Source organism: Schistocerca gregaria, chromosome 1, assembly GCF_023897955.1.
Source record: "Schistocerca gregaria isolate iqSchGreg1 chromosome 1, iqSchGreg1.2, whole genome shotgun sequence".
Taxonomy (NCBI): Eukaryota; Metazoa; Arthropoda; class Insecta; order Orthoptera; family Acrididae; genus Schistocerca; species Schistocerca gregaria.
In genome coordinates, this window is record NC_064920.1 from 555,317,450 (window position 1) to 555,343,277 (window position 25,828).

Below are 25,828 nucleotides of genomic sequence, written 5' to 3' on the forward strand. Positions count from 1 at the left end.
GGCACAGTGTTACACCGTCCGGGTTATCTGGATACTTCCCACCAACACCAACCTATCCGAACTCCGGAGATGGGAACTTGCCCTTCAGTATATCCTCTCTTCTCGATATCCGCCAGGCCTCAACCTCCCCTAATTTCAAGTTGCCACCGCTCGTAACTCCCTGTCTTTCAACAACTTCTTTGCCTCTGTACTTCCGCCTCGACTGACATCTCTGCCCGAACTCTTTGCCTTTACAAATGTCTGCTTGTGTCTGTGTATGTGCGGATGGATATGTGCGAGTGTACACCTGTCCTTTTTTCCCCCTAAGGTAAGTCTTTCTGCTCCCGGGATTGGAATTACTCCTTACTCTCTCCCTTAAAACCCACATCCTTTCATCTTTCCCTCTCCTTCCCCCTTTCCTGAAGAAGCAACCGTTGGTTGCGAAACCTTGAATTTTGTGTGTATGTTTGTGTATCTATCGACCTGCCAGCACTTTTGTTTGGTAAGTCACATCAACTTTGTTTTTAGATCTATTTTTCCCACGTGGAATGTTTCCCTCTATATTTATATATATAAAAAATAGAAAGAAACTTCCTCATGGGAAAAATATATTAAAAACAAAGATTCCAAGACTTACCAAGCAGGGAAGCGCCGGTAGATAGGCACAATGAATAAAAGACACAAACACACACACAGAATTTCGAGCTTTCGCAACTGGCGGCTGCTTCGTCAGGAAAAAGGGAAGGAAAAGGAAAGATGAAAGGATGTGGGTTTTAAGGGAGAGGGTAAGGAGTCATTCCAATCCCGAGAGTGGAAAGACTTACCTTAGGGGGGAAAAAAGGATAGGTATATACTCTCGCTCGCTCGCGCGCGCCCACCCCCACCCCCACCCACACACACAAACACACACACACACACACACACACACACACACACACACACACACAACCAGTCTGTCTTGTGTGTGTGTGTGTGTGTGTGTGTGTGTGTGTGTGTGTGTGTGTGTGTGTGTGTGTGTGGGCGCGCGCGAGCACGCGAGTATGTACCTAGCCTTTTTTTCCCCCCCCCTAAGGTAAGTCTTTCCGCTCCAGGGATTGGAATGACTCCTTACCCTCTCCCTTAAAACCCACATCCTTTCGTCTTTCCCTCTCCTTCCCTCTTTCCTGAAGAAGCAACCGTTGGTTGCGAAAGCTAGAAATTTTGTGTGTGTGTTTGTGTGTTATTTTATTGTGCCTGTCTACCGGTGCAAGTCTTGGAATCTTTGTTTTTAATATATTCTTCCCATGTGGAAGTTTCTTTCTATTTTATTTACATCATCATAAATTTGAACCCAACAATTACGTTTGTTATTGTCTCTGTTGCATTTCGAAATCTTCTCTATCGTCTTGCTTTCTCTTATGTTTGTACAAGAAGTTTCACTTTGTATTCATCTTCCCTTTTTCCGTAATCTACCATACATTTTATCCTGCCTAATTATACTCAATAATAATTTACTTCCAAACCTTAACCTAAAAACTTTAACGCTTTCAACATTACCGCTGCTATAAAATCCACTGTTCCAAGTTTACAAACATTTCGTGTAAACTCGTGAATACTATTTCACAGCTTCAGTTCCTTTCACCCATTACACAACCATCTCAGCTATTTCCAAAAACTTTCGTTTTATTTCCATTCCCGTTTTTCCCACATAACCGATCATTTTTTAGCAGCTTCCCACAGGTTTAAACGTTATTATTTCTTCATCAAACAATTGTTAGCCTCATTTTCATAACCTGCCAGTACATTACCAGTCCTTTGAATACATTTACACGCATTTTTTCGAAATTTTCCTGAATTTCCCCACCCTTTAATGTGTTTTGGAGACAACACAACTACCTAGCCTTTGCACCCATTGTTGTTCACCAACCTAAGTTCAGCACAGGATCAACATAGCTCATCTCAAACCAACACTTTTTCGACTTTTTTCACACCTTTGTCTCTCCCTATATACATATCGATTTATTTTCACTTTAACCTCATGTTACCCTTTCCACCTTCTAATAACATGTCAACCTCACAACATCCCTACAACGACCCCATTAAATTTTATTTACATTCCCTCCGCAAACATGCCTTCACCCTTGCCAGATTACGCTCCCATATTTTATTTACTCAGGATTGTCTGACATTTGGCATTACCCCCAAAAGCCTCAGACTTAAAGTTCCCATCTCTGGCTGCAATCCTCCTTTCCATCAGTCCTTATACCAGTTCCAAACTGCACAATCCATAGCCCTCACACACCTAATCCTTCACCTATACATCGACTGTCAACTCCTATCCCAAATCAAAGTCCTCAATCTTTCCTCTCCCACATCCACACCGGCTGTTCATATCATCCTCCTACAGGCCAACCGCAAATTAGAACAGCATGCCACCCTCCACCTCTAAAAACTATCCAATCTCCTGGTTTCCCACCTCCGGAAAGGCAACTCACTCACCCTCCACAACCTTTCCAACAAACCTCAACCTCCTCTCATTGCACACAGACCCAGTCTCTCCCATCTACTCAATCTCCCACTTCCAGCTTCACTCTCCCCAACACCTCAAAATTCTAGTCAACACAATCTGGAACCACAACACCCCAATTCAGTAGTTAACCTTTCCTCCAAACCTCTCTCTCAATCCGAAACCTCTGTCCTATCCAAAGGCCTCACGTTCAGCCTCACTCCCAGATTCAACCAAACTGCCCTTGTCAAAGATTTACTGTCCTACACTCTTAGTCTCTGCTGGAAATATCACTTTGCCATGAAGAAAAATAATCCTGATCCCACTCCTAATGATCTAACTCCCCAAGACACTATCCAAATTGAACCCTGCCTGGAACAGTTCCGTCCTCCATCACAGCGGGACCCACCTCCTCTTCCTCAAAATCATCCTCTCCAAACCTTCCAGGAATTTCTCACTTCCAGCCTTGCCTCTCAATCTTTCTTGAAAAACCTTAATCCTACTCCCAACATCACCACAGCCGAAGCCCAGGCTATCCGTGATCTGAAAGCTGACCGATCCATCATCATTCTCCCGGCTGACAAGGGTTCCACGACCGTGGTACTTGATCGTCAGGAGTATGTGGCTGAGGGACTGCGTCAGCTTTCAGACAACTCTACATACAAAGTTTGCCAAGGTAATCCCATTCCTGATGTCCAGGCGGAGCTTCAAGGAATCCTCAGAACCTTAGGCCCCCTACAAAACCTTTCACCTGACTCCATCAAACTCCTGACCCCACCGACACCTCGCACTCCTACCTTCTACCTACTTCCTAAAATTCACAAACCCATACATCCCAGCCGCCCCATTGTAGATGGTTACCAAGCCCCCACAGAACATATCTCTGCCTACGTAGATTAACACCTTCAACCCATTACATGCAGTCTCCCATCCTTCATCAAAGACACCAACCACTTTCTCGAATGCCTGGAATCCTTACCCAGTCTGTTACCCCCGGAAACCATCCTTGTAACCATTGATGCCACTTCCCTATACACAAATATCCCGCACATCCAGGGCCTCGCTGCAATGGAGCACTTCCTTTCACGCCGATCACCTGCCACCCTACCTAAAACGTCTTTCCTCATCACCTTAGCCAGCTTCTTCCTGACCCACAACTTCTTCACTTTTGAAGGCCAGACATACCAACAATTAAAGGGAACAGCCATGGGTACCAGGATGGCCCCCTAGTATGCCAACCTATTTATGGGTCGCTTAGAGGAAGCCTTCTTGGTTACCCAAGCCTGCCAACCCAAAGTTTGGTACAGATTTATTGATGTCATCTTCATGATCTGGACTCACAGTGAAGAACAACTCCAGGATTTCCTCTCCAACCTCAACTCCTTTGGTTCCATCAGATTCACCTGGTCCTACTCCAAATCCCATGCCACTTTCCTTGATGTTGACCTCCATCTGTCCAATGGCCAGCTTCACACATCCGTCCACATCAAACCCAAGCAACAGTACCTCCATTATGACAGCTGCCACCCATTCCATATCAAACGGTCCCTTCCCTACAGCCTAGGCCTTCGTGGCAAACTAATCTGCTCCAGTCCTGAATCCCTGAACCATTACACCAACAACCTGAAAACAGCTTTCGCATCCCACAACTACCCTCCCGACCGGGTACAGAAGCAAATAACCAGAGCCACTTCCACATCCCCTCAAACCCAGAACCTCTCACAGAAGAACCCTAAAAGTGCCCCACATGTGACAGGATACTTCCTGGGACTGGATCAGACTCTGAATGTGGCTCTCCAGCAGGGATACGACTTCCTAAAATCCTGCCCCAAAATGAGATCCATCCTTCATGAAATCCTCCCCACTCCACCAAGAGTGTCTTTCCGCCGTCCACCCAACCTTCGTAACCTCTTGGTTAATCCCTATGAAATCCCCAAACGATCTTCCCTACCTTCTGGCTCCTACCCTTGTAACCGCCCCCGGTGTAAAACCTGTCCTATGCACCCTCCCACCACCACCTACTCCAGTCCTGTAACCCGGAAGATGTACACGATCAAAGGAAGAGCCACGTGTGAAAGCACCCACGTGATTTACCAACTGACCTGCCTACACTGTGACACTTTCTATGCGGGAATGACCAGCAACAAACTGTCCATTCGCATGAATGGACACAGGCAGACAGTGTTTGTTGGTAACGAGGATCACCCTGTGGCTAAACATGCCTTGGTGCACGGCCAGCACATCTTGGCACAGTGTTATATCGTCCGGGTTATCTGGATGCTTCCCACCAACACCAATCTATCCGAACTCGGGAGATGGGAACTCGCCCTTCAGTATATCCTCTCTTCTCAATATCCGCCAGGCCTCAACCTCCACTAATTTCAAGTTGCCGCCGCTCATACCTCACCTGTCTTTCAACAACTTTGCCTCTGGACTTCCGCCTTGACCGACATCTCTGCCCGAACTCTTTGCCTTTACAAATGTCTGCTTGTGTCTGTGTATGTGCAGATGGATATGTGTGTGTGTGTGCACAAGTGTACACCTGTCCTTTTTTTCCCCCTAAGGTAAGTCTTTCCGCTCCCGGGATTGGAATGACTCCTTACCCTCTCCCTTAAAACCCACATCCTTTCATCTTTCCCTCTCCTTCCCTCTTTCCTGAAGAAGCAACCGTCAGTTGCGAAAGCTAGAAATTCTGTGTGTGTGTTTGTGCGTTTTATTTATTGTGCCTATCTACCAGCGCTTTCCCGTTTGGTAAGTCTTGGAATCTTTGTTTTTAATATATTTTTCCCATGTGGAAGTTTCTTTCTATTTTATATATCACACCAGGTAATCTGCACACGAATAATCAGGAGCACACTATGTACGAAAGATTGTGACAAGCAGCTGAGTAGCACGTAGTAATGGTGTGGCAATACAGGGCGTGTGCAGAATACTTAACAGGGGATATAAACACTTCTCCTCCAATGTGAGTGCCACGTCAGCATAATCCCGATGTGTTCAGTTAGATTTTTCCCCACATTAAGGATACCACTATTTAATGTTAGGTTCTCACAAATATGGAGAGAGAGATTTGACCTCAAACATGCCATTCTCTTTAATATATCAGAACAGAAAGAATGGCTACCTTTTTGGTATCATTGCTTCCACTCTTTTCTCACAGACCTTACACCTGTACCCTATGTAGTGATTGTGTCTTAATGATTCTTTGGGGGATGCCTACTTCCTATTCACAAAAGCAAGTCCAACGTTGCAATAAATAACTATTACTATTTGGACAGAGGACAACTGTATTATTTTAAGTACATCAAAAGTGTACACAGCATCCTGAAGACCCCACTTCAGCACTATTAATGACTAACTTCCAGTCCAGCAATTTGTCTATCCTTGCAGTTCTCAATTACATCATGGCTTCTGTTTACTTTAAACAGACTGATTATTATACATGCAGGTTTATCAAATGGAAAATTCAACCAAGGAAACTAATAAATTATGAGACTTAACTGCTGGTCACACTCACCTGCAACAGGGAAAATATTAGTACTGCCAACAGACAATACAAAAATTAAAGTGATGACACTAACCTAACATTCGGAACTATTATTCCTTCCTGAGAGAGAGAGAGAGAGAGAGAGAGAGAGAGAGAGAGAGAGAGAGAGAGAGAGAGAGAGAGAGAGAGAGAGAGAGAGGGGGGGGGGGGGAGGTTCAAAAGTAAGGGCAGGTCAAGCCAGCACTTCATTCTCACTATAGGGAGGCCCCTCTCATCCTGGGGCACCCATGACCCGCCCTCCATTAAAAAAAACCTTCACCAACCTAACCTTTCCTCCTCCCTGAGGAAGTAGCTAATAGTTCTGAGACCTAGGACAGTGCTGTCACTGTATATCACCAGTATCACATATTTTGCCTCTTGAAGGCAAGTACTTCACTTGGATCTGTCTCTTAATTTATTATACATACAACGAGAGACAAATACATTCATGAGCAACTGAATTAGATACAATGCTGTGTTGGAAAAAGTGCACTCATCAGTGTAGAATAGTTTTTATTGCACAATCAGGGTAGGTAGGAGCACTTTGAAAATCACATCAGGCTCAACTCTGACCTTGTCTACGTTGGGAAGGCTAAATTTCTTTTCATTATTCCTATATTTCCTAATTTGTTATGCCTTCTATATTAACAAAATTTTTGGATAATTTTTTGTGCTTATGAGCAGTTTAATGTGTTGGTGCTTCAACCTATTCAGCTACAACAGCCTTATTTCCAGAACAGACCCTACCACCAGGTAGCACCCTATCTGTGTGGCTTGTTACCTAGTTTGGGACAAGCTTTTTGCTGACTGCAGCGACTTTTGTAGAACAGTTGTGCAATCAGTTTAATCATATCTCTTATCACAGGGATGAGATTGAGCTTATGTAGCTCCTGCATCAAGAAGTTGCGTAGGAGATGCATTGCCATTGCAGACATTGAATGTGACAGTCTGTTGCATTTCCCTACACTATGGCTGCATATTCTAGCACTGGGCAAATCACTGCTAGATGCAGCTTGAGAGTAGGGTGGATTCAGGATTCAGTACCTGACATAGTGCCTGCAGTCTACTAAGAGCGTTGGGCCAGACTTCTTTCATGTGTGGCCCCTATCACGCATTACACCCAGATAGAGAGCAATGATTGGCACTGGCTGAAGGTATACAGATACTCTTATCTTTTTAATTATCAGGGCCTAACTCTGTGACATTATATTTCAGGCACTACTTAGTGGACCATGCTCCGAATGCATCACGTGCCATCTCCAGTTGGCGGCGCATGACATTTGCATTGAGACACCTCATGTACAGAGCCATATCATCTGCGTACAGCATTAATGCAACTCCATCCATCTTTGGCATGTTGGAAGAGTAGAGGGACTATGGCATGGGACCGAGGATGGACTCCTGCAGCACCACTTCTAGTATTCGCGTAACTGTCGATGTGTGATCTCCAGCAGTAATGTTGAAAGTCCTATCCTTGAGGTAGGATGCAATGAGCCTCACATGTGGCATTGGTACCACAAATGTAAATAGTTTGCACAGGAAGCCCTATTGCCACACAAAGTCAAAGGCCCTGGAGACAATGAGAAGCAGTTCCACCGAGCACTCACAGTATTCCAAAGTATGCATCATGCTGAGGCAGACAAGGAGGAGATTAGTGTTTAACGTCTTCTCGACAACGAGGTCATTAGAGATGGAGCACAAGCTTGGATTAGGGAAGGAAACTGGCCATGCCCTTTCAAAGGAACCATCCCGGCATTTGCCTGAAACGATTTAGGAAAATCACGGAAAACCTAAATTAGGATGGCCGAAAGTGAGTTTGAACCGTCATCCTCCCGAATGCGAGTCCAGTGTGCGAACCACTGCATCACCCCACTCGGTCATACTGAGGCAATGCAACTTGGTTCCCAATAGAAAACCATTCAGGCTGCTGGTGGAGGTATTGTTTTGTGGTGGACATTTACATGGGACGAAATGGAGGGCTCACATACATATGCCACTCTCATTCACTGTAAATTAATAAAGGGCTCCAATGTTTCATAAAGTGCATCCATTTTGAAACCTACAGCATTGTACAAGTGGACTGAACCTTTTGTCAGACTCGTGTCCAATGAATCTATATGAGCAATAGTTGTGCTGTTATGGTACAGAATGGCTCTGTAACAATTTCAGTTTAGTATAGAGTGCAGCTGTCTTCAGGTCGAAATAAGACACTACCATGAATAGGTCAATATAACCAATTCAACTGCTCATGAGTGTACATGTCTTACCTCAGCATTTCCATCCACATTTGAGTTTAGTTTTTCTGCCCTCAGCTGCCTTTTAGCTTCTTCTATTTTTTGATATTCTTCAATGATTGATTTATGTTCTGATGGATCATAGCCAGCCCAACGATCTCGTTTGCCATCATAATCCATGGATAACTCAGGCTGAATAAATTCATCAGGAGCAATGTTTGTACCTAGAAAGAATTAAAAATATTTCATTTGATAGATTTTGTAACAGTAAATAATTTTTCAAGTGTAGCTTATGGTTACGTGATAATAAGCAAAATTGTTTCAAGCTTTAATGCACTTCATACACGATGAGAAAAATCAAGTTACACTTATCTAATGCTGCACTGTCCACAGCTAACACTACTCATTCCTCTTATTTAGCAATGACAGATGCTTTGCTTTACTTTGTGTTACTGACTCGCCTAAACAGGATCAAAATCACAAGTACAGCATGTGCTGCAAATTACTTTTGAGTAGATGGCTACTGACCCTTCTTATGACTAATTGCTCTTTTTTTCGCTGATCAACTTAATTGTTAACTGCCTTGTTATGGGCAAAACACCACGATTTATGGAGACTGTGTTGCTAATATTTCAAGTTGTACAGAAAACTTGCAGCTGCAAATACTTGCAAGACTTTAGTAACTATGGCTTGTTTGCTGAGCGGCTTTAAACTGTAACAGATTCCTTGTATCAGCTATCACATATAACTTGCTTATAAAAAATGGGGCTTAGTAGACTTTTTTTAAGTCTGTGGAGACACACTCTTATTTTATTACTTGTAAGGAGAATGTTAACATCTACAACTAACACAAGGTAAAGGAAGCAGATTCACTACTTATAATTTTTTTTAAACTGTCTTTCTCCTTTCTTACAATCTGACACCATTTGTTTACGAATGGAGAAAGAACAGAAAGTGAATAACTGTAGTTAAAAAGGCAACAACAGCTAATGTTCCAGATATATAGTTGAAAGACACTCTGCTTGTAAAAGTTACACGTTAAGTAAGATACAATCTAAGCAGTGGAATTATCATTATCCCATGTTGGAGAGCATTAGAATGGATAGATGCGCTGGTGCTCCATTTATGAAGCTGCTGGATAGTACTGTGCCCCCAAGTTTTACAATAAAAATTTCTTTTCTAAAGCTACATCCACACGTGCTACTACCTCCATTACATTAAGTAAAATGTGGAGCTTTGCAATGTGAAATCCATGACTGTAACATGGACTCAAAAGTAAAGTAATGCCACCATACACCATGTGGAAGTAGTCTTGGTACAAATTACAAATTTCCACACTTTTTTGTACACAGCACAACACAACACAAAATCCTTTTCTTTCATCCGCAGTACTACATCAATATGGGGAGGTTACCCATCTCTCCTTCCAATCCTGCCTGAACATAAGTTGCTCCCTTTGCTAAATATTAGAGCTTTAAAGATGGGAATGAAATGCTGCACAGTTACCTGTGAATGATTTTTGATGAATCAAATGCAATGACGAAGAAAAACTTTGAAGGCAATCCAACTGATACCATAAATTAATAATGTAAGAGGTACTAAGAAAGACAGCAGTATACATTAGATGATGAGTTACTTAAACACAAATCATCTAATGAATATATAGGAACAATTGAAAATTTGTGTAAGACTGGGACTCTAACCCCGAATTTGCAAACATTCACCTTATAGGTGAAGGCGTGTGGCCTACCATGCTGCAAGCAATGTTATGAAATGCATTAAATGTACTGAAAAGAAATGAACGGATCAATGGAGATTTCATCAATGATATGCAATGACATGGAATACCCGCGAAAACCTTTCAGACATGCTGAACCTGCAATACTGTCACATAGAAGAAGGTGTAAGCAGATGAATGATGAACACTAACTTAACGAAAGTTTATTCAGCACTTGCACACACAAGAGTGCAGAGTGAACTGCCTCCGGCCAGAAAACATACGGTATATATAAAGCTACAGAACATTCCAGTACAATGATTCTTGCCATCTGTGGTTTTTCTAGAATATACTCTAACTGAATATAGAAATTAAAATTTTACAGTTCAGTTTTGAACTCATGACACTCCATGCAACAGTTTAGTATCATAACCACTACACTACGGTGACTGTGCTACTCACCTTCTTCTGTGACAATATAATTAATATCCAGTAACCATTAGAAATTAGTGTTAGAGCAGGAATCAAACCCAGATTTCTAACTTAACGTAACTAATTGCCCTACCGATTACGCCAACTCATTTCACATATGTGGTGGCCCACAGACTGTTTCCCTAGAGGTATTTGCTCTCACTATTTAGAACCTCTATATTTACAGTAAGATTACTTGCAACTGCTTCAAGGAGAAAATCCATAGGTTTTCATTCCACTTCACATGTGATGAAAACTGCCTCCAAGTATTTCATCAACACAAACAGATAGGTTACTGCATGATGGAGCATTCAAAAGTTTCTGGTTTTTCCCTCCTCCCCTCTCCATACACTTATTTCCTTACGTCGATCAGAATTCAGGATGAGCTTATATTTATTAGATTAGTCCCAGTGCATCATCATGTTACTTGCTGTTCTGCAACTGCCATACTTCACTCTGACCAAAAACAACAAACAGAGGACTGTCACATATGCAGCTTACTGATTCACGAAAAGCTGAAGTGTAACGCTTCATCAATGGTGAGGTCAATACACACACAGCATTAAGTCGGTAGAGGCGGATGGGATTTGAACTGAACTATGGTGTTGTGAATAGAACCATCCCAGCAGTCACCTGAAATGATTTAGGGAAATCAGAACAAAAAACCTGTATCTTACTGCATATGAGTCCAGTGCCATAACCACTGTTGTGTTGCTTTATTTTTGAAAGTGATTTTGCCTAAAATTAATTTTGCTTATCAATTCTGAACTCTTTCATCTAAGACTTAATTCTGTTACTCACATGGCAGAATTCACAAGGGATGCAGAAATTTCTTGTCTGTGATGCCAAAGGCAATCTGTCTCTCATCACACACACTCTGCACATAATTGTAGAAAAGTCACCTCAGTACACAGTCATAATTTCTAATAACTTTTTAGCTGCCCAATTGGAAATGACTATCTTCCTCATTGCATAGTGGCTCCTTTCCTTGTGTGGTCTGAGAGCTATGCCTTAAACATACTTGTTGGGTGTAGGCGACTAATGGATGTGTGCATAGCGTTATATCATGCTTGTGTTAAGAGATGGAGAGAAGGAAGGGGGGTGAAACCTAGGGTCAGAACACAGTTTCCACCTCTGTAATAGCACCAAAGGAGTTGCCAAGCTTAACATTCCCATCCAATGGATGGATCGCCATCAGCAGTGTCATATATCCTCACTCCAGGAGACCTGCAGTGTAGTCTGGAATTTAACACAGGACATTGTGACAATGTCTGGTGCCCAGAAACTACACACCATTGCCTGTTTTCCTTTACCTGCCAAATATTGTCAATGACAATTTCTTCCACCATCACCGTTCATGAGGACCAGGTGTTCAAAGTATTTACTTGGTCTATATTCCCAATGAAACTGCAGTTTAAGGATCATTTACATGGACTAGGAAGATATAACCAAAATTACCTGCACTTTCAACTAGGTTATCACCATCCACAACTATGCATTTCAAGAGGAACAGCAAGTATTTCAGTAAGTAAGTGAATGAATGAGCAATTTAAACGTCATACAAACAGGTATCCACATTTATAAATGTGTGTGCGCGCGTGCAAGGGAGGGGAGAACTTATGCAAATCTAGTGCTCTATATTTCTGTTGAATGCATGTAAGTCTGAAATACTTTATTAGCACTCATGGTGGCTAAATAACATGAGACTGCAGTTTCAAACTGGCTGTCATGGTACAAGTATCTATAAGATTGAGACACTGATAAAATACGAAATCTCTTCTGATAAATTAATAGATCGTTTATCATTTAGCTACAATAAATCTGGGAGTAGGCATTAGGAGTGATTTAAAATGGAATGATCATATAAATTTGATAGTCGGTAAAGCAGATGCCAGACAGATTCGTTGGAAGAGTCCTATGGAAATGCAATCTAAAACAAAGGAAGTAGGTTACAGTACACTTGTTCGCCCACTGCTTGAATATTGCTCACCAGTCTGGGATCCGTACCAGATAGGGTTGATAGAAGAGAGAGAGAAGATCCAACGGAGAGCAGCGCGATTCGTTACAGGACCATTTGGTAATTGCAAAAGCGTTACGGAGATGATGGATAAACTCCAGTGGAAGACTTTGCAGGAGAGACACTCAGTAGCTCAGTACGGGCTCTTGTTGACGTTTCGAGAACATACCTCCACCGAGGAGTCGAGCAGTATATTGCTCCCTCCTACGTATATCTCGCGAAGAGACCATGAGGATAAAATCAGAGAGATTAGAGCCCACACAGAGGCATACCGACAATCTTTCTTTCCACGAACAATACGAGACTGGGATAGAAGGTAGAACCGATAGAGGTACTCAAAGTACCTTCCGCCACACACTGCCAGATGGCTTGCGGAGTATGGATGTAGATGTAGAATAATCTGCAAAACCGTGGGATGAAAAATCTTTGTGCAACTGTTTAGACATGTTTCCAACTTTGTATCTCTGAAAACAGATCATGACCTGTGACTGAAGAACAGTTTATTGAGCCCAAAATCTTTACTAATAATTTTATATGAGTTGCATGTGGAGATATCCTGGATAATGAGAGACTGCAAAACATTCCTTTTAAAACAACAGGCACCACCTTGCTGCATGACGGAAGCCATGCACTTTATTTCTGTGAGAGATCAGACAGTTAAAAATCTAACACTAGGATATAAATCATGTTCAACAGCTACCAAAGTTACTACATTTTACTCTGTTAGATGACTTTGTGTAGTGATGGACAAGAAATGATGTCTGCACAGAAAAGATTACATACATATGACAACTTAAGTCGCATAATTAGGAATAGTGCCAAAGTCACTAAAGGACACCAACACACCCTAACAAGGAGACCAACCACAACTGGATTTTTGTAACTTTTTATATTTATGATATGTGAAGTTCAGAACTCTAATACCAATCACCCAAAGCCTTGCAATGAACCTCTAAAAAAACTGAGCTTGATTTCTTTGGGGCATTTTAATACCACAAAGTTGAGGTGATTTTAGGAGAGACCGCATGGCTCAAATGGAAGCCAGAATGAGAGTGGAGAGATGCAGCGGACTGTGCGTTGATATGAAACTTCCTGGCAGATTAAAACTGTGTGCCAGACCGAGACTCGAACTCAGGACCTTTGCCTTTTGCAGGCAAGTGCTCTACCATCTCCGCAATATCCTTTCTTCCAGGAGTGCTAGTTCTGCAAGGTTCACAGTAGAGCTTCTGAGAGGTTAGGAAGGTAGGAGATGAGGTACTGGCAGGATTGAAGTTGTGAGGGTGGGTCATGAGCCGTGCTTTGGAAGCTGAGATGGTAGGGCACTTGCCCACGAAAGGCAAAGGTCCCAAACTCATGTCTCTGTCCGGCACACAGTTTTAATCTGCCAGGAAGTTTCAATTGGAAGCATTTGCGAGTTGTGAATAACTCCTATCTCCCTATGGTTTTTTTGTTTCATCTTTTTTTCTGTTTAATTTGAATACTTACATCATTTAAACATAAAATTCATTAAATACAGGGTGATCAATCATTAACATAACAGCTTTTGCAGCATGTGGCCAGACAGCAAGGTTGGCTGCTGTGCCCTCAACACAGGTGACAGGAAGTCTGCAATAAATATAGTACAGTTCATCGTGTCACTTATTTTTAATATAGATAACAAACACTTAAAAAGAAATTACTCATATATATTACACAACGAGGTGCTGGAACTGCTCCCCTTCGTTGTTCAAGAATTTCTGACACCTGCTTAGGAAACTGCTCATTACACTCTGCAGTTTCCTCTGAGAAATTTCTTGATGAATGTTAAAGTTCATCTGAAGTAAGTCAATATGATTCATACACTTTCTGCTTTAATGCCCCTACCCCAAAGATATATTAATTGCAGCGGATTAAATCAGGGGAGGACATACGTTGTTGGTGATAACTATTTTGAAACACATCACAAATTTCCTGTAATGAGAGGTTGGCTGTATGTGCTATTGCAGAGTCCTACTGCAAGGTCGTGAAAGCATGTTCTCTCACAATTACCTGGGGGGGGGGGGGGGGGGGGGGGGAAGAGCCACAAAATGTTTTCCAGATCTCTCAATGTTGTTTCCTGGGGAAAAAAAGGCCATTATTCTCTCACTGCTAATAGTGCACCACACTGCTGTTTTTTGATCGTGCGGGATTAGGCTTTTCAGAACTCCAATAAGAGTTATTTTGTAAATTAATTTATTCATTTAGGTGGAACCATGATTTGTCTGGAAAGAGGGGAGGTTAATTTTCCTGTCATGCACACTATAAAAAATCCATTCACAAAACTGCAACCTTTTTGCAGGGTTACCCAGTTTAATTTCTTGCACTGCTGTTACTTTATAGGGCTTTCAGTATCTTTGTAGCCATTTGAACAGACCATAGAAAATTTCCATTTGTTGACAAAGACGTCTAACTGATTTTTTATGAGACCTTACCAAAGCATTCTCAATTTCACCCAGAGTTTATTCTGTAGTACTGTACATGATTTTCTATGTTTCCTGTCAAGAACACTTCCCCTTTTGTGAAATTTATTTATCAATCGGTAAATCTTACTTCAATTAGGAACTTTAAAATAACGAAATTGCTCTCGAAATAATCTCCTTACAGCAGGTGCTGCTTCTGCACACACATATGAATCACAAATGAATACTCTTTGGCGAATAGAATACTTTTATTCCATCATTTCATTGAAACACTTTCATTCACTACACTGTATTGCGTTGCCTAAAGGCGACAACACGTGTAACTGTATGCTTGACAAGCACACGCTTGCACAAGCATGTGCAAACTCCTCATGCCTCCACATAGTTCAATCAAGTATAAGTAGACCCAACTACAGGGTCATCAGTCCCTTTTTAAAAAAGCAAGTAAGTCTCAAGGTAAAACAACTAAAAACAAAGGAATTTGAGGAAGTAAAAGAGGGTAAAACTAACAGGGAACTACATTGAAAGAGAAAACGAAAGAAGGGGGAAGTGTATACAAAAAGGAAAGGCAGAGGAAGGTATTAAAATTGTAGCAGATGACAATCAGGCTGATCACAAGGATAAAAAAGATGAGCTAGCCACTCTGCAATGTACTAAAATCGCCAGCCTAAAAGACAAGGTGAGAAGAACACACATAGGGAAAAGACGAACATCACGGCAAATGAACTACAAAGAAAGAGTGATGAAGAGATAAAAGGGAGGCAGGGTGGAGGCCTGGAAAAGAGCCAGATGCCGAACCATAGATAGTATGATAAACACCCCTCCCCCCTTTCACGAGTAAAACATAAAACTAAATCAGCCATTGGGGTATTATCGCACAACACTGCTGGTGGAGTGCTTGAAAGGTTAAAGAAAAGTCTACTGCAGAGTGGCTAGAAATGGGCTGGTCAACAAGATGTGGATGACAGTTGTAGGGAGTTACAGCGACACCGAGCTGGCTCCTCATGAATGAGGCGGTGACCCTGTGTCAGCCAAGTGTGGCCGATGTGGAGCCAGCAAAGGTCAACAGAGTCCCTGCGAGTGGCTCACATGGATGACTGCCACACATTCATTGTCCCCTTGATAACATGAAGTGTGTTTGGGGTACTGAGGGTGTGCCATTCAGAATCCCACATCGCAAAAACTTTGCGGGAGAAGATCAACTGGAGATCAATCTCCGGCAGGCCGATCTCCTGAGTTGGTTCACCGGTCGCCTGTTTGGCCAGACTGTCAGCAAGTTCATTGCCCAGTATCCTGACATGTCCTGGAGTCACTGAAGGTCACCTAATGTCCACTGTTCTCGAAGGCATAAAAAGACTCCTGGATAGTCATTACCAAAGAGTGTCGAGGGAAGCACTGGTCAAGAGCTTGTAGGCTGCTTAAGAAGCCACTACACATGACAAAGAACTCAACGGCGCAGGAGCGGATATGCTCAAGAATGAAATAGATGGCTACCAACTCTGCAGGGAAAACACTGCAGCCGCCTGGAAAGGAGCACTGTTCAATATAGCCAACTTGAGCGTAAGCAAAGCCAACAAGACTGTCGACCATTGACCATTTGTATAGACTATTTCTGAGACCTCAAACTCGCTGAGAAGAGAGAGAAAATGCCAGTGGAGGGCCTTAGTGTAACGGAGCTTTTTGGGCCTTGTGATAGATCCAGCCAAAGCTGTGACTATACATGGAGGTGTACGTAAGTTGACCTGCAGGAAACGTGGTGGAGGGGAAGCGTCGAGGTTATTAAGAAGCGACCGGACATGGACAACGAGGGGATTCCAGTTCTGGGCTGCCTTTGTGGGAGATGGATCCCCATGTTAGGGAATAGAAGATGGCAATTTGGATGACAAGGCAAACTATGAATGTGGGCGATATAATTTGCAAGCAGTAGTGGCCACCAGAGCTCCAATGGAGGAATGCCAGCTTCCACAAGGAGGCTGTTCACGTGACTCATTCGGAAGGCTCCCATTGCAAGCTGAACTCCACAGTGGTAGATAGAGTCCAGCAGACATAGTGCAGAGGGCAATGCTGAGCCATACACCAGGCTCCCATGGTCAATACAAGACTTTATGAGGGCTTTGTACAGCTGCAGCAGTGTGGGACAGTCAGCACACCAATCGGTGTGGCTCAAGCATCAAATAATATTAAGAGCTGCCAGCACCTGTCCTTACGCTGACAAAGATGGGGAAGCCAAGTTAAGCAGGTATTGAAAACCAGTCCCAAAAAGCGGTAAGTATCCACTACATCTAATAGATGGACATCGAGGTAAAGTTCTGGATGGTGGCGGACAGTACGATGACTGAGGGGCATGACAAGTACTGGCGGCTGAAAACAAAGCCGTGAGTGAGGGCCCATGAATGCACCTTCCATATAGCTTCGTGCAGCCAGCATTCAGGCACAACAATAGAAGAGGGGTGCAAGGAGATAGAAAAATTGTCAGCATTTAGGAAGGAGATACTGATGACCCTACTGCTGATGCGAGACCACTGACGGGAATTAAAAAGAGGACATTCAGGACTGAGCCCTGCGCAACCCCATTCTTATGTATAGGGGGGTGCACTGTGGGAAGTACTGACGTGAACTCTGAAAGAGCAGAGCGACAAAAAGTTCCGTATAATAATCTGGAGTAGGCCCCGGAGCCCACTCATACAGAGTAGCGACCATGTGGTTTTGGCAAGTGGTATCATAGGCCTTAGTCAGGTCGAAAAAGGAGGCAATAAGGTGTTGTCACCGGTAAAAGGCCGATTGAATGGCAGAATCCAGGTGCACCAAGATGTTGATGGTGGAGTGCCCTCAGCAAAAACTGCCCTGGGACAGAGTTAGAAGGCCCCAAGACTCAAGAAGCCAACACAACCGCTGGGTCACTAAATGTTCGAACAGCTTGCACAAAATGTTAGTGAGGCTGATAGCTATCAACATCTAGTAGGTTCTTAGTAGGCTTTAGCACTGGGATGATGACACTTACCTGCCACTGAGATGGGAAATTGCGCTAGATGCAGTTCAAGAAAGCAGCAAGGACGTGGAGCTAGAAATCCGCTGGCAGGTGTTTAAGCATTTGCGAATGCTTGCTGTCTGGGTCAGGGGATGCGTCAGGACAGTCGGCAAGGGCAGGACAGTCGGCAAGGGCACCAAGAAATTTCCATGCACTGAAGGGAGCATTATATGGCTCAGGGTGGCGTGGAGGAAAAGGGAGGTGTTGTCATTCCACCCACTGTTTGAGGAGATGAAAGGTGGGAAGGTAATTTATCAGACGCATAATGCTCGGCAAGACGCTCTGCGATTACATCTGGATCGGCAGAACAGTTCCATTTGTGGAAGTTCCAGGTAGAACTGCAGATGTCTGATAGCCATAAAAGTCGACAGAGCTTGGCCCAAACCTGGGAATGGGAGGTTCGTGTTCCAATGGTGGAGACTTAGCATTCCCAACACTCCTGCCTCCGTCATCTGATGAGTAGGTAGATCTGGACACAGATTAGTTTGAAGGCAATGAGGTTCGCCAGGGACAGGTGGCACTTATGACATTGGAGGGCCCACCTCTGATTGCAGAAGGTAGAGGTCCAAGGGACCCCTCCCACATGAGAAGAATGAGAATAGGCTGTTGCTTCTCCGGCTGGGGGGTGGGGGCGGTAGGGGGGGATGCTTCCAAAGTAGAAGCTATGGGAGCAACAGAAGAAGACATGACCCAGCCAGCTGGAGGGGCTAAAGATGGTCAGCCCTGAGGGTCCGCAGGAGTAAGCTTAGATGACGAGAATTTTGGCATCATGGGTGGCAAAGCTGTCATAGTGGCAGCATAGGAAGACAGCATTCAAACAGGATTTAACCTTTCACATTTTAGTTTAACCTCGCACTAAGATAGCCTGTCTAGGGTCTTGTATTCCATAATTTTCCGCTCCTTTTGGAGTACTGTGCAGTCTGGCGCGCAGGGGGAGTGGTGCTCTTCTCAGTTGACACAAGTGGTAGGTCAAATTATAAAATGGGACCTGAACTTATAGGGCTGAAAAATGAGAGAAACCCTTCTGTAGTCTTTTACAACAGGCAGGAATACCTCAGGCCTATTCTAACCCCGGGACCTGTAGGGGGCTCAAGTGCGCTTGTAAAAGAATCAGTTACAGCCATTCGGATAAAATGCCTGTCATCCCGACTGCTAGTGATACGAGGCCTTTGGGATCTAGCATGGCATTCCGTATTACCCTCCTGAACCCACCAATTCCATATTCTGCTAACAGTCATTGGATCTCTACCAATGTGAGCAGCAATGTCGCGACACGATAAACCGCAATTGCGAGAGGCTACAATCCAACCTTTATCAAAGTCGGAAATGTGATGGCACACATTTCTCCTTCTCACACGAGGCATCACAACGTTTCACCAGGCAACGCCGGTCAACTGCTGTTTGTGTATGAGAAATCAGTTGGAAACTTTCCTCATATCAGCACGTTGTAGGTGTCGCCACCGGCACCAACCTTGTGTGAATGCTCTGAAAAGCTAATCATTTGCATCACAGCATCTACCTGAAGTTCAAATTTCGCGTCTGTAGCACATCATCTTTGTGTGTAGCAATTATAATGGCCAGTAGTGTATATGTTTTACAGATTTTTTTTGTTGATATCACGTAAGGCAGCACACTTTCTACACAAATTAAAAGTACTTGGAACATTTTTGAACCTGCTTAGGGTTATTTAAAAAAATTACAAAGAAATTGATGCATTTTTCCCCAAAATGCGTCCTCAAATTGAGGTACCATTTAATCCAATGTTATACATTTGAAGGAGACCAAATTTTTACCAGATATGCATCACATGATGGCTGAGGTACTAGACCTATTGAATTCCACTTAGTATGTATAGTACAAGGATAAAAAATATCACATCTTACATTTTAATTTTTATAATTTTTTTACTAATAAAAATGTTATTTTTTCTATAATTTAATTGATTCTGCAATAAAGCTTAGGTCTACTACATAAGTGTAGACTATCGCAAGTTACAGAAAAAAAATTGAGCAATGCTTTATAAATTTTAGGAAATATTTGTACCTGAATTCTGAAAAATACAGCTTGTGGGAAATTGCAAATGACGATATGAGTCCAATTAAACTGTGCCTCAGAACACTCCTGGTGCATAGTCTTCATCCTGCAGCATTTCTTCATCTTCAAGTTTCCTCTTGGCATTCCTTTTAGCACTTCTTGCTTCTTCGGTAACTTGAAGAGCGAATCTTTCAGCTTCATGCACCCCTTGTCTCACACACAATAAATTGATCTTCCATATTAGACCCACATTTTATGCCTAAATTTCTCAGGTCTTCCAACTTTCCAATCACTCCATCATTGAAACATATCACTGCATCTAGTACACCAACTTTTAATGTATTTAGTCCTACAAAAACATTCGTGGGTAATCTTTCCCATATGCAATGGATGAAACTTTCATTTGTATTCAGAGTGCCCCCATGAAGGTATTTACTAAGCAAAAGAAGGGTCACGCAGGTCTATAAAAATTGGTTTTATTTCATTCATAACAGGCTGAGGAAGAGAATGCTTATGATGGTATATCTGACCACTTTCTTTTGCTTTTTGGTAACCACACCAAGAATCTGCTCCTCAGGGGCAAAGTCCATGAACAGGGTGGTCATCTGTGGACGATTTATGAAAGTAAATGGCCCATACAGCTTTTCTCGTTGCCTTATCATCATTCAGAGGTGCAATTCATCTAATGGCCACTCCATAACAACTCTCAAGAGGGTCCATTTCTGTTTCTGTCAGTCTTCCTTAGGTATCACCATAAACATTAAACTCATTATTTTTATTGAAAGCTTTAGATTCCCCATCGCCTAGGTACTAACATTATTAATGTGCACTGACCTCTGTAAAATTTTTAGAGCTCCATCACACTCCATACCTCCTATGTAACCATAAGAATTCTTAGAATGCTGATGTTCAATATGTCCTTCAGTGTTACCATGGCAGGTGTGGCAGTACTTAGATGAGACTCAACATCAACAACTTTGCCATTATCCATAGAAGTAGCACTGACAACACCATTCAAGGAATGATGTCTTCAATGTTGCCATGTCCCATCAAGTGCAACAGCAATGTCTTCTACTGCATGTTTCGCAGATGCTTTAGACACAACCATCAAGGCACCTGAAAGTATTTATATGTACTTGCTGAACCTACTGGGAGGAGGAGGAGGAGGAGGAGGAGGAGGAGGAGGAGGAGGACCCATTAAACCACAAAACGATTTAGCAGCCTTTTTTCCTTTTCCTACTGCACGCATTGCGTACACTTAACGTCACATCCTATGGATTATGCACAATGTTTGAAGTCATTTTCGAGACAGATTTATTGCGAGATCTACACAGCAACCCCCCCCCCCCCCCCCCATGAACCATGGACCTTGCTGTTGGTGGGGAGGCTTGCGTGCCTCAGTGATACAGATAGCCGTACCGTAGGTGCAACCACAACGGAGGGGTATCTGTTGAGAGGCCAGACCAATGTGTGGTTCCTGAAGAGGGGCAGCAGCCTTTTCAGTAGTTGCAAGAGCAACAGTCTGGATGATTGACTGATCTGGCCTTGTAACAATAACCAAACCGGCCTTGCTGTGCTGGTACTGCGAATGGCTGAAAGCAAGGGGAAACTACGGCCGAAATTTTTCCTGAGGGCATGCAGCTTTACTGTATGATTAAATGATGATGGCATCCTCTTGGGTAAAATATTCCGGAGGTAAAATAGTCCCCCATTCGGATCTCCGGGCGGGGATTACTCAAGAGGACATCATTATCAGGAGAAAGAAAACTCGTGTTCTACGGATCGGAGCGTGGAATGTCAGATCCCTTAATCGGGCAGGTAGGTTAGAAAATTTAAAAAGGGAAATGGATAGGTTAAAGTTAGATATAGTGGCAATTAGTGAAGTTTGGTGGCAGGAGGAACAAGATTTTGGTCAGGTGACTACAGGGTTATAAACACAAAATCAAATAGGGATAACGCTGGAGTAGGTTTATTAATGAATAGGAAAATAGGAATGCGGGTAAGATACTACAAACAGCATAGTGAACGCATTATTGTGGCCAAGATAGATACGAAGCCCACACCTACTACAGTAGTACAAGTTTATATGCCAACTAGCTCTGCAGATGAGAAGAAATTGAAGAAATGTATGATGAAATAAAAGAAATTATTCAGATAGTGAAGGGAGATAAAAATTTAATAGTCATGGGCGACTGGAATTCAAGTGTAGGAAAAGGGAGAGAAGAAAACATAGTAGGTGGATATGGATTGGGGCTTAGAAATGAAAGAGGAAGCCGCATGGTAGAAATTTGCACAGAGCACAACTTAATCATAGCTAACACTTGGTTTAAGAATCATGAAAGAAGGTTGTATACATGGAAGAACCCGGGAGATGCTAAAAGGTATCAGATAGATTATATAATGGTAAGACAGAGACTTGGGAACCAGGTTTTAAATTGTAAGACATTTCCAGGGGCAGATGTGGACTCTGACCACAATCTATTGGTTACGACCTGTAGATTAAAACTGAAGAAACTGCAAAAGGTGGGAATATAAGGAGATGGTACCTGGATAAACTGACTAAACCAGAGGTTGTACAGAGTTTCAGGGAGAGCATAAGGGAACAATTGACAGGAATAGGGGAAAGAAATACAGTAGAAGAAAAATGGGTAGCTTTGAAGACAGCAGAGGATCAAGTAGGTAAAAAGACAAGGGCTAGTAGCAATCCTTGGATAACAGAAGAAATATTGAATTTAATTGATGAAAGGAGAAAATATAAAAATGCAATAAATGAAGCAGGCAAAAAGGAATACAAACGTCTCAAAAATGAGATCGACAGGAAGTGCAAAATGGCTAAGCAGGGATGGCTAGAGGACAAATGTAAGGATGTAGAGGCTTATCTCACTAGGGTTAAGATAGATACTACCTACAGGAAAATTAAAGAGACCTTTGGAGAAAAGAGAGCCACTTGTATGAATATCAAGAGCTCAGATGGAAGCCCGGTTTTATGCAAAGAGCGAAAAGCAGTAAGGTGGAAGGAGTATATAGAGGGTCTATACAAGGGCGATGTACTTGAGGGCAATATTATGGAAATGGAAGAGGATGTAGATGAAGATGAAATGGGAGATACGATACTGTGTGAAGAGTTTGACAGAGCACTGAAAGACCCGAGTCGAAACAAGGCCCCCGGAGTAGACAACATTCCAGCCCCCGGAGTAGACAACATTCCATTGGAACTACTGATGGCCTTGGGAGAGCCAGTCCTGACAAAACTCTACCATGTGGTGAGCAAGATGTATAAAACAGGTGAAATACCCTCAGACTCCAAGAAGAATATAATAATTCCAATCAAAAGAAAGTAGGTGTTGACAGATGTGAAAATTTATCAGTTTAATAAGTCCCAGCTGCAAAATACTAACGCGAATTCTTTACAGACAAATGGAAAAACTGGTAAAAGTCGACCACGGTGAAGATGTTTGCATTCCGTAGAAATACTGGAACACGTGAGGCAATACTGACCTTACGACTTATCTTAGAAGAAAGATTAAGGAAAGGCAAACCTACGTTTCTAGCATTTGTAGACTTAGAGAAAGCTTTTGACAATGTTGATTGGAATACTCTCTTTCAAATTCTGAAGGTGGCAGGGGTAAAATACAGGGAGCGAAATGCTATTTACAATTTGTACAGAAACCAGATGGCAGTTGTAAGAGTTAAGGAGCATGAAAGGGAAGCAGTGGTTGGGAAGGGATTAAGACAGGGTTGTAGCCTCTCCCCGATGTTATTCAATCTGTATATTGAGCAAGCAGTAAAGGAAACAAAAGAAAAATTCGGAGTAGGTATTAAAATCCATGGAGAAGAAATAAAAACTTTGAGGTTCGCCAATGACATTGTAATTCTGTCAGAGACAGCAAAGGACTTGGAAGAGCAGTTGAATGGAATGGACAGTGTCTTGAGATGACTATGTCAGACGAACATCAACAAAAGCAAAACAAGGGTAATGGAATGTAGTAGAATTAAGTCGGGTGATGCTGAGGGAATTAGATTAGCAAATGAGACACGTAAAGTAGTAAAAGAGTTTTGCTATTTGGGGAGCAAAATAAATGATAATGGTTGAAGCAGAGAGGATATAAAATGTAGACCGGCAATGGCAAGGAAAGCGGTTTTGAAGAAGAGAAATTTGTTAACATCGAGTATAGGTGTAAGTGTCAGGAAGTCTTTTCTGAAAGTATTTTAATGGAGTGTAGTCATGTATGGAAGTGTAACATGGACGATAAGTAGTTTGGACAAGAAGTGTATAGAAGCTTTCGAAATGTGGTGCTACAGAAGAATGCTGAAGATTAGATGGGTAGATCACATAACTAATGAGGAAGTATTGAATATGATTGAGGAGAAGAGAAGTTTGTGACACAACTTGGCCAGAAGAAGGGATCGGTTGGTAGGACATGTTCTGAGGCATCAAGGGATCACCAATTTAGTATTGGAGGGCAGCTTGGAGGGTAAAAATCGTGTAGGGAGACCAAGAGATGAATACACTAAGCACATTCAATGAAGAAGCTTGCACAGGATAGAGTAGCATGGAAAGCTGCATCAAACAAGTCTGAGGACTGAAGACCACAACAACAACAACAACAACTACACAGCACAACTAATTTTGACACTAAACTCTTCCTCCTACTTTGTTGTCCAGTTATTTCCAGACAGCCTATACCATCATATTGTTTACATTTCGCTACATCCTTCATCAAAGAAGATAAGATGGAATATCAACAAATCCCCTACAAACAGCATTATTGTTAAGACAAAAATATGAATCACCAGGTGGTGTGCCAAGTGGGAGCTTCTTCCCTGAAGAACTGATACATAGGTTACTTTCAACAGTGTGGCTTGCCTTGTTTGTGAACTGGTTACCAAAGAATTTCCTTTTATTGAATATCTTGATGTGTGGCATAGTTCATATTTATTGCACACGAAAGGGTATGTAATTCCACAAATATACAAGTACAACAAACATTCAGTAACACACGAACAAACAGCCTCAGCGAAACAAAAGTAAATGCTAGCAAAGATACCCATTTAAAGACACTAGAAACCTGCACTGTTGCCAACATATACACAACGTATCATTCATGTAATCACTGGAAATCTAAAGTTCACAGTTCTTTTCGAAATAATACTGGTTTCTGTAACAGAAATAAACGGGACATGGTGGCATGAAAGACCATAACATCAAAATTTGGTATATGAAGGTCCTTTCTCAATTGAAACCCTATGATGTATATATCAATATAATCAGGAAAGACTTTGGAATTTAATGAAGTCATAAAAAAATTCCCGTATCCTTAAATGCTATGTTGGTATCCTCTATGAAGGATATTTGGACTACCTGAATATGTAGATGGTACCATTTTGTGAATTTTCTTGTTTTAAGTGGCTTGATTTTTCAGATATATCGTAAACATACGTGGAAGAATCAATCAAAAAATTTTTGTTGAACAAAAACATTAAAACTGAAAACAAAAAATGTTTCGACCAGTTTTCAAGTAAAAAAAAAAAAGACTGTCACCTATGATGGAAAAACTTAACTGGCCCACAAAAATTGTTAAAGTATGTTTAGTCATGTAGTAACGAGAAACAGTTTAGTGAGTTAATTAAAATTGCACAGTTCTTCTTCACATTGCCAGCCCATAATTCTTCTGCTGAGAGGTTGTTCTCCATAATACAGACACAGTGAACAAAGGAGGAAAGTAGACTGTAAAAGGGATTGCAAAGGTGAAATTTGGATTGCAACAACTTTTTTTAAAACATTTGTGTCAAGAAAGGAACTTTTTCAAAAGATTTAGTCAAATGCAAAATACACGAGTTCTTAAGTGTTGTAGGTATTTGAGATATGTGTAATGTTTTTAATTTTTGTTCCTTATGT

The 25,828-nt window shown here is 42.1% G+C and overlaps 1 protein-coding gene across 3 annotated transcripts in view; it reads right to left on the reverse strand.

Moving 5' to 3' along the window:
* Positions 1–25,828, reverse strand: part of LOC126356309 (pre-mRNA-splicing factor SLU7) — a 53,698-nt gene that overhangs the window by 18,086 nt on the left and 9,784 nt on the right. For all 3 annotated transcript variants that reach the window (XM_050007275.1, XM_050007283.1, XM_050007265.1), the window contains exon 5: positions 8,258–8,448. In XM_050007275.1, coding sequence (XP_049863232.1) covers positions 8,258–8,448 — 191 coding nt within the window. The remainder of the gene's footprint in view (positions 1–8,257; positions 8,449–25,828) is intronic.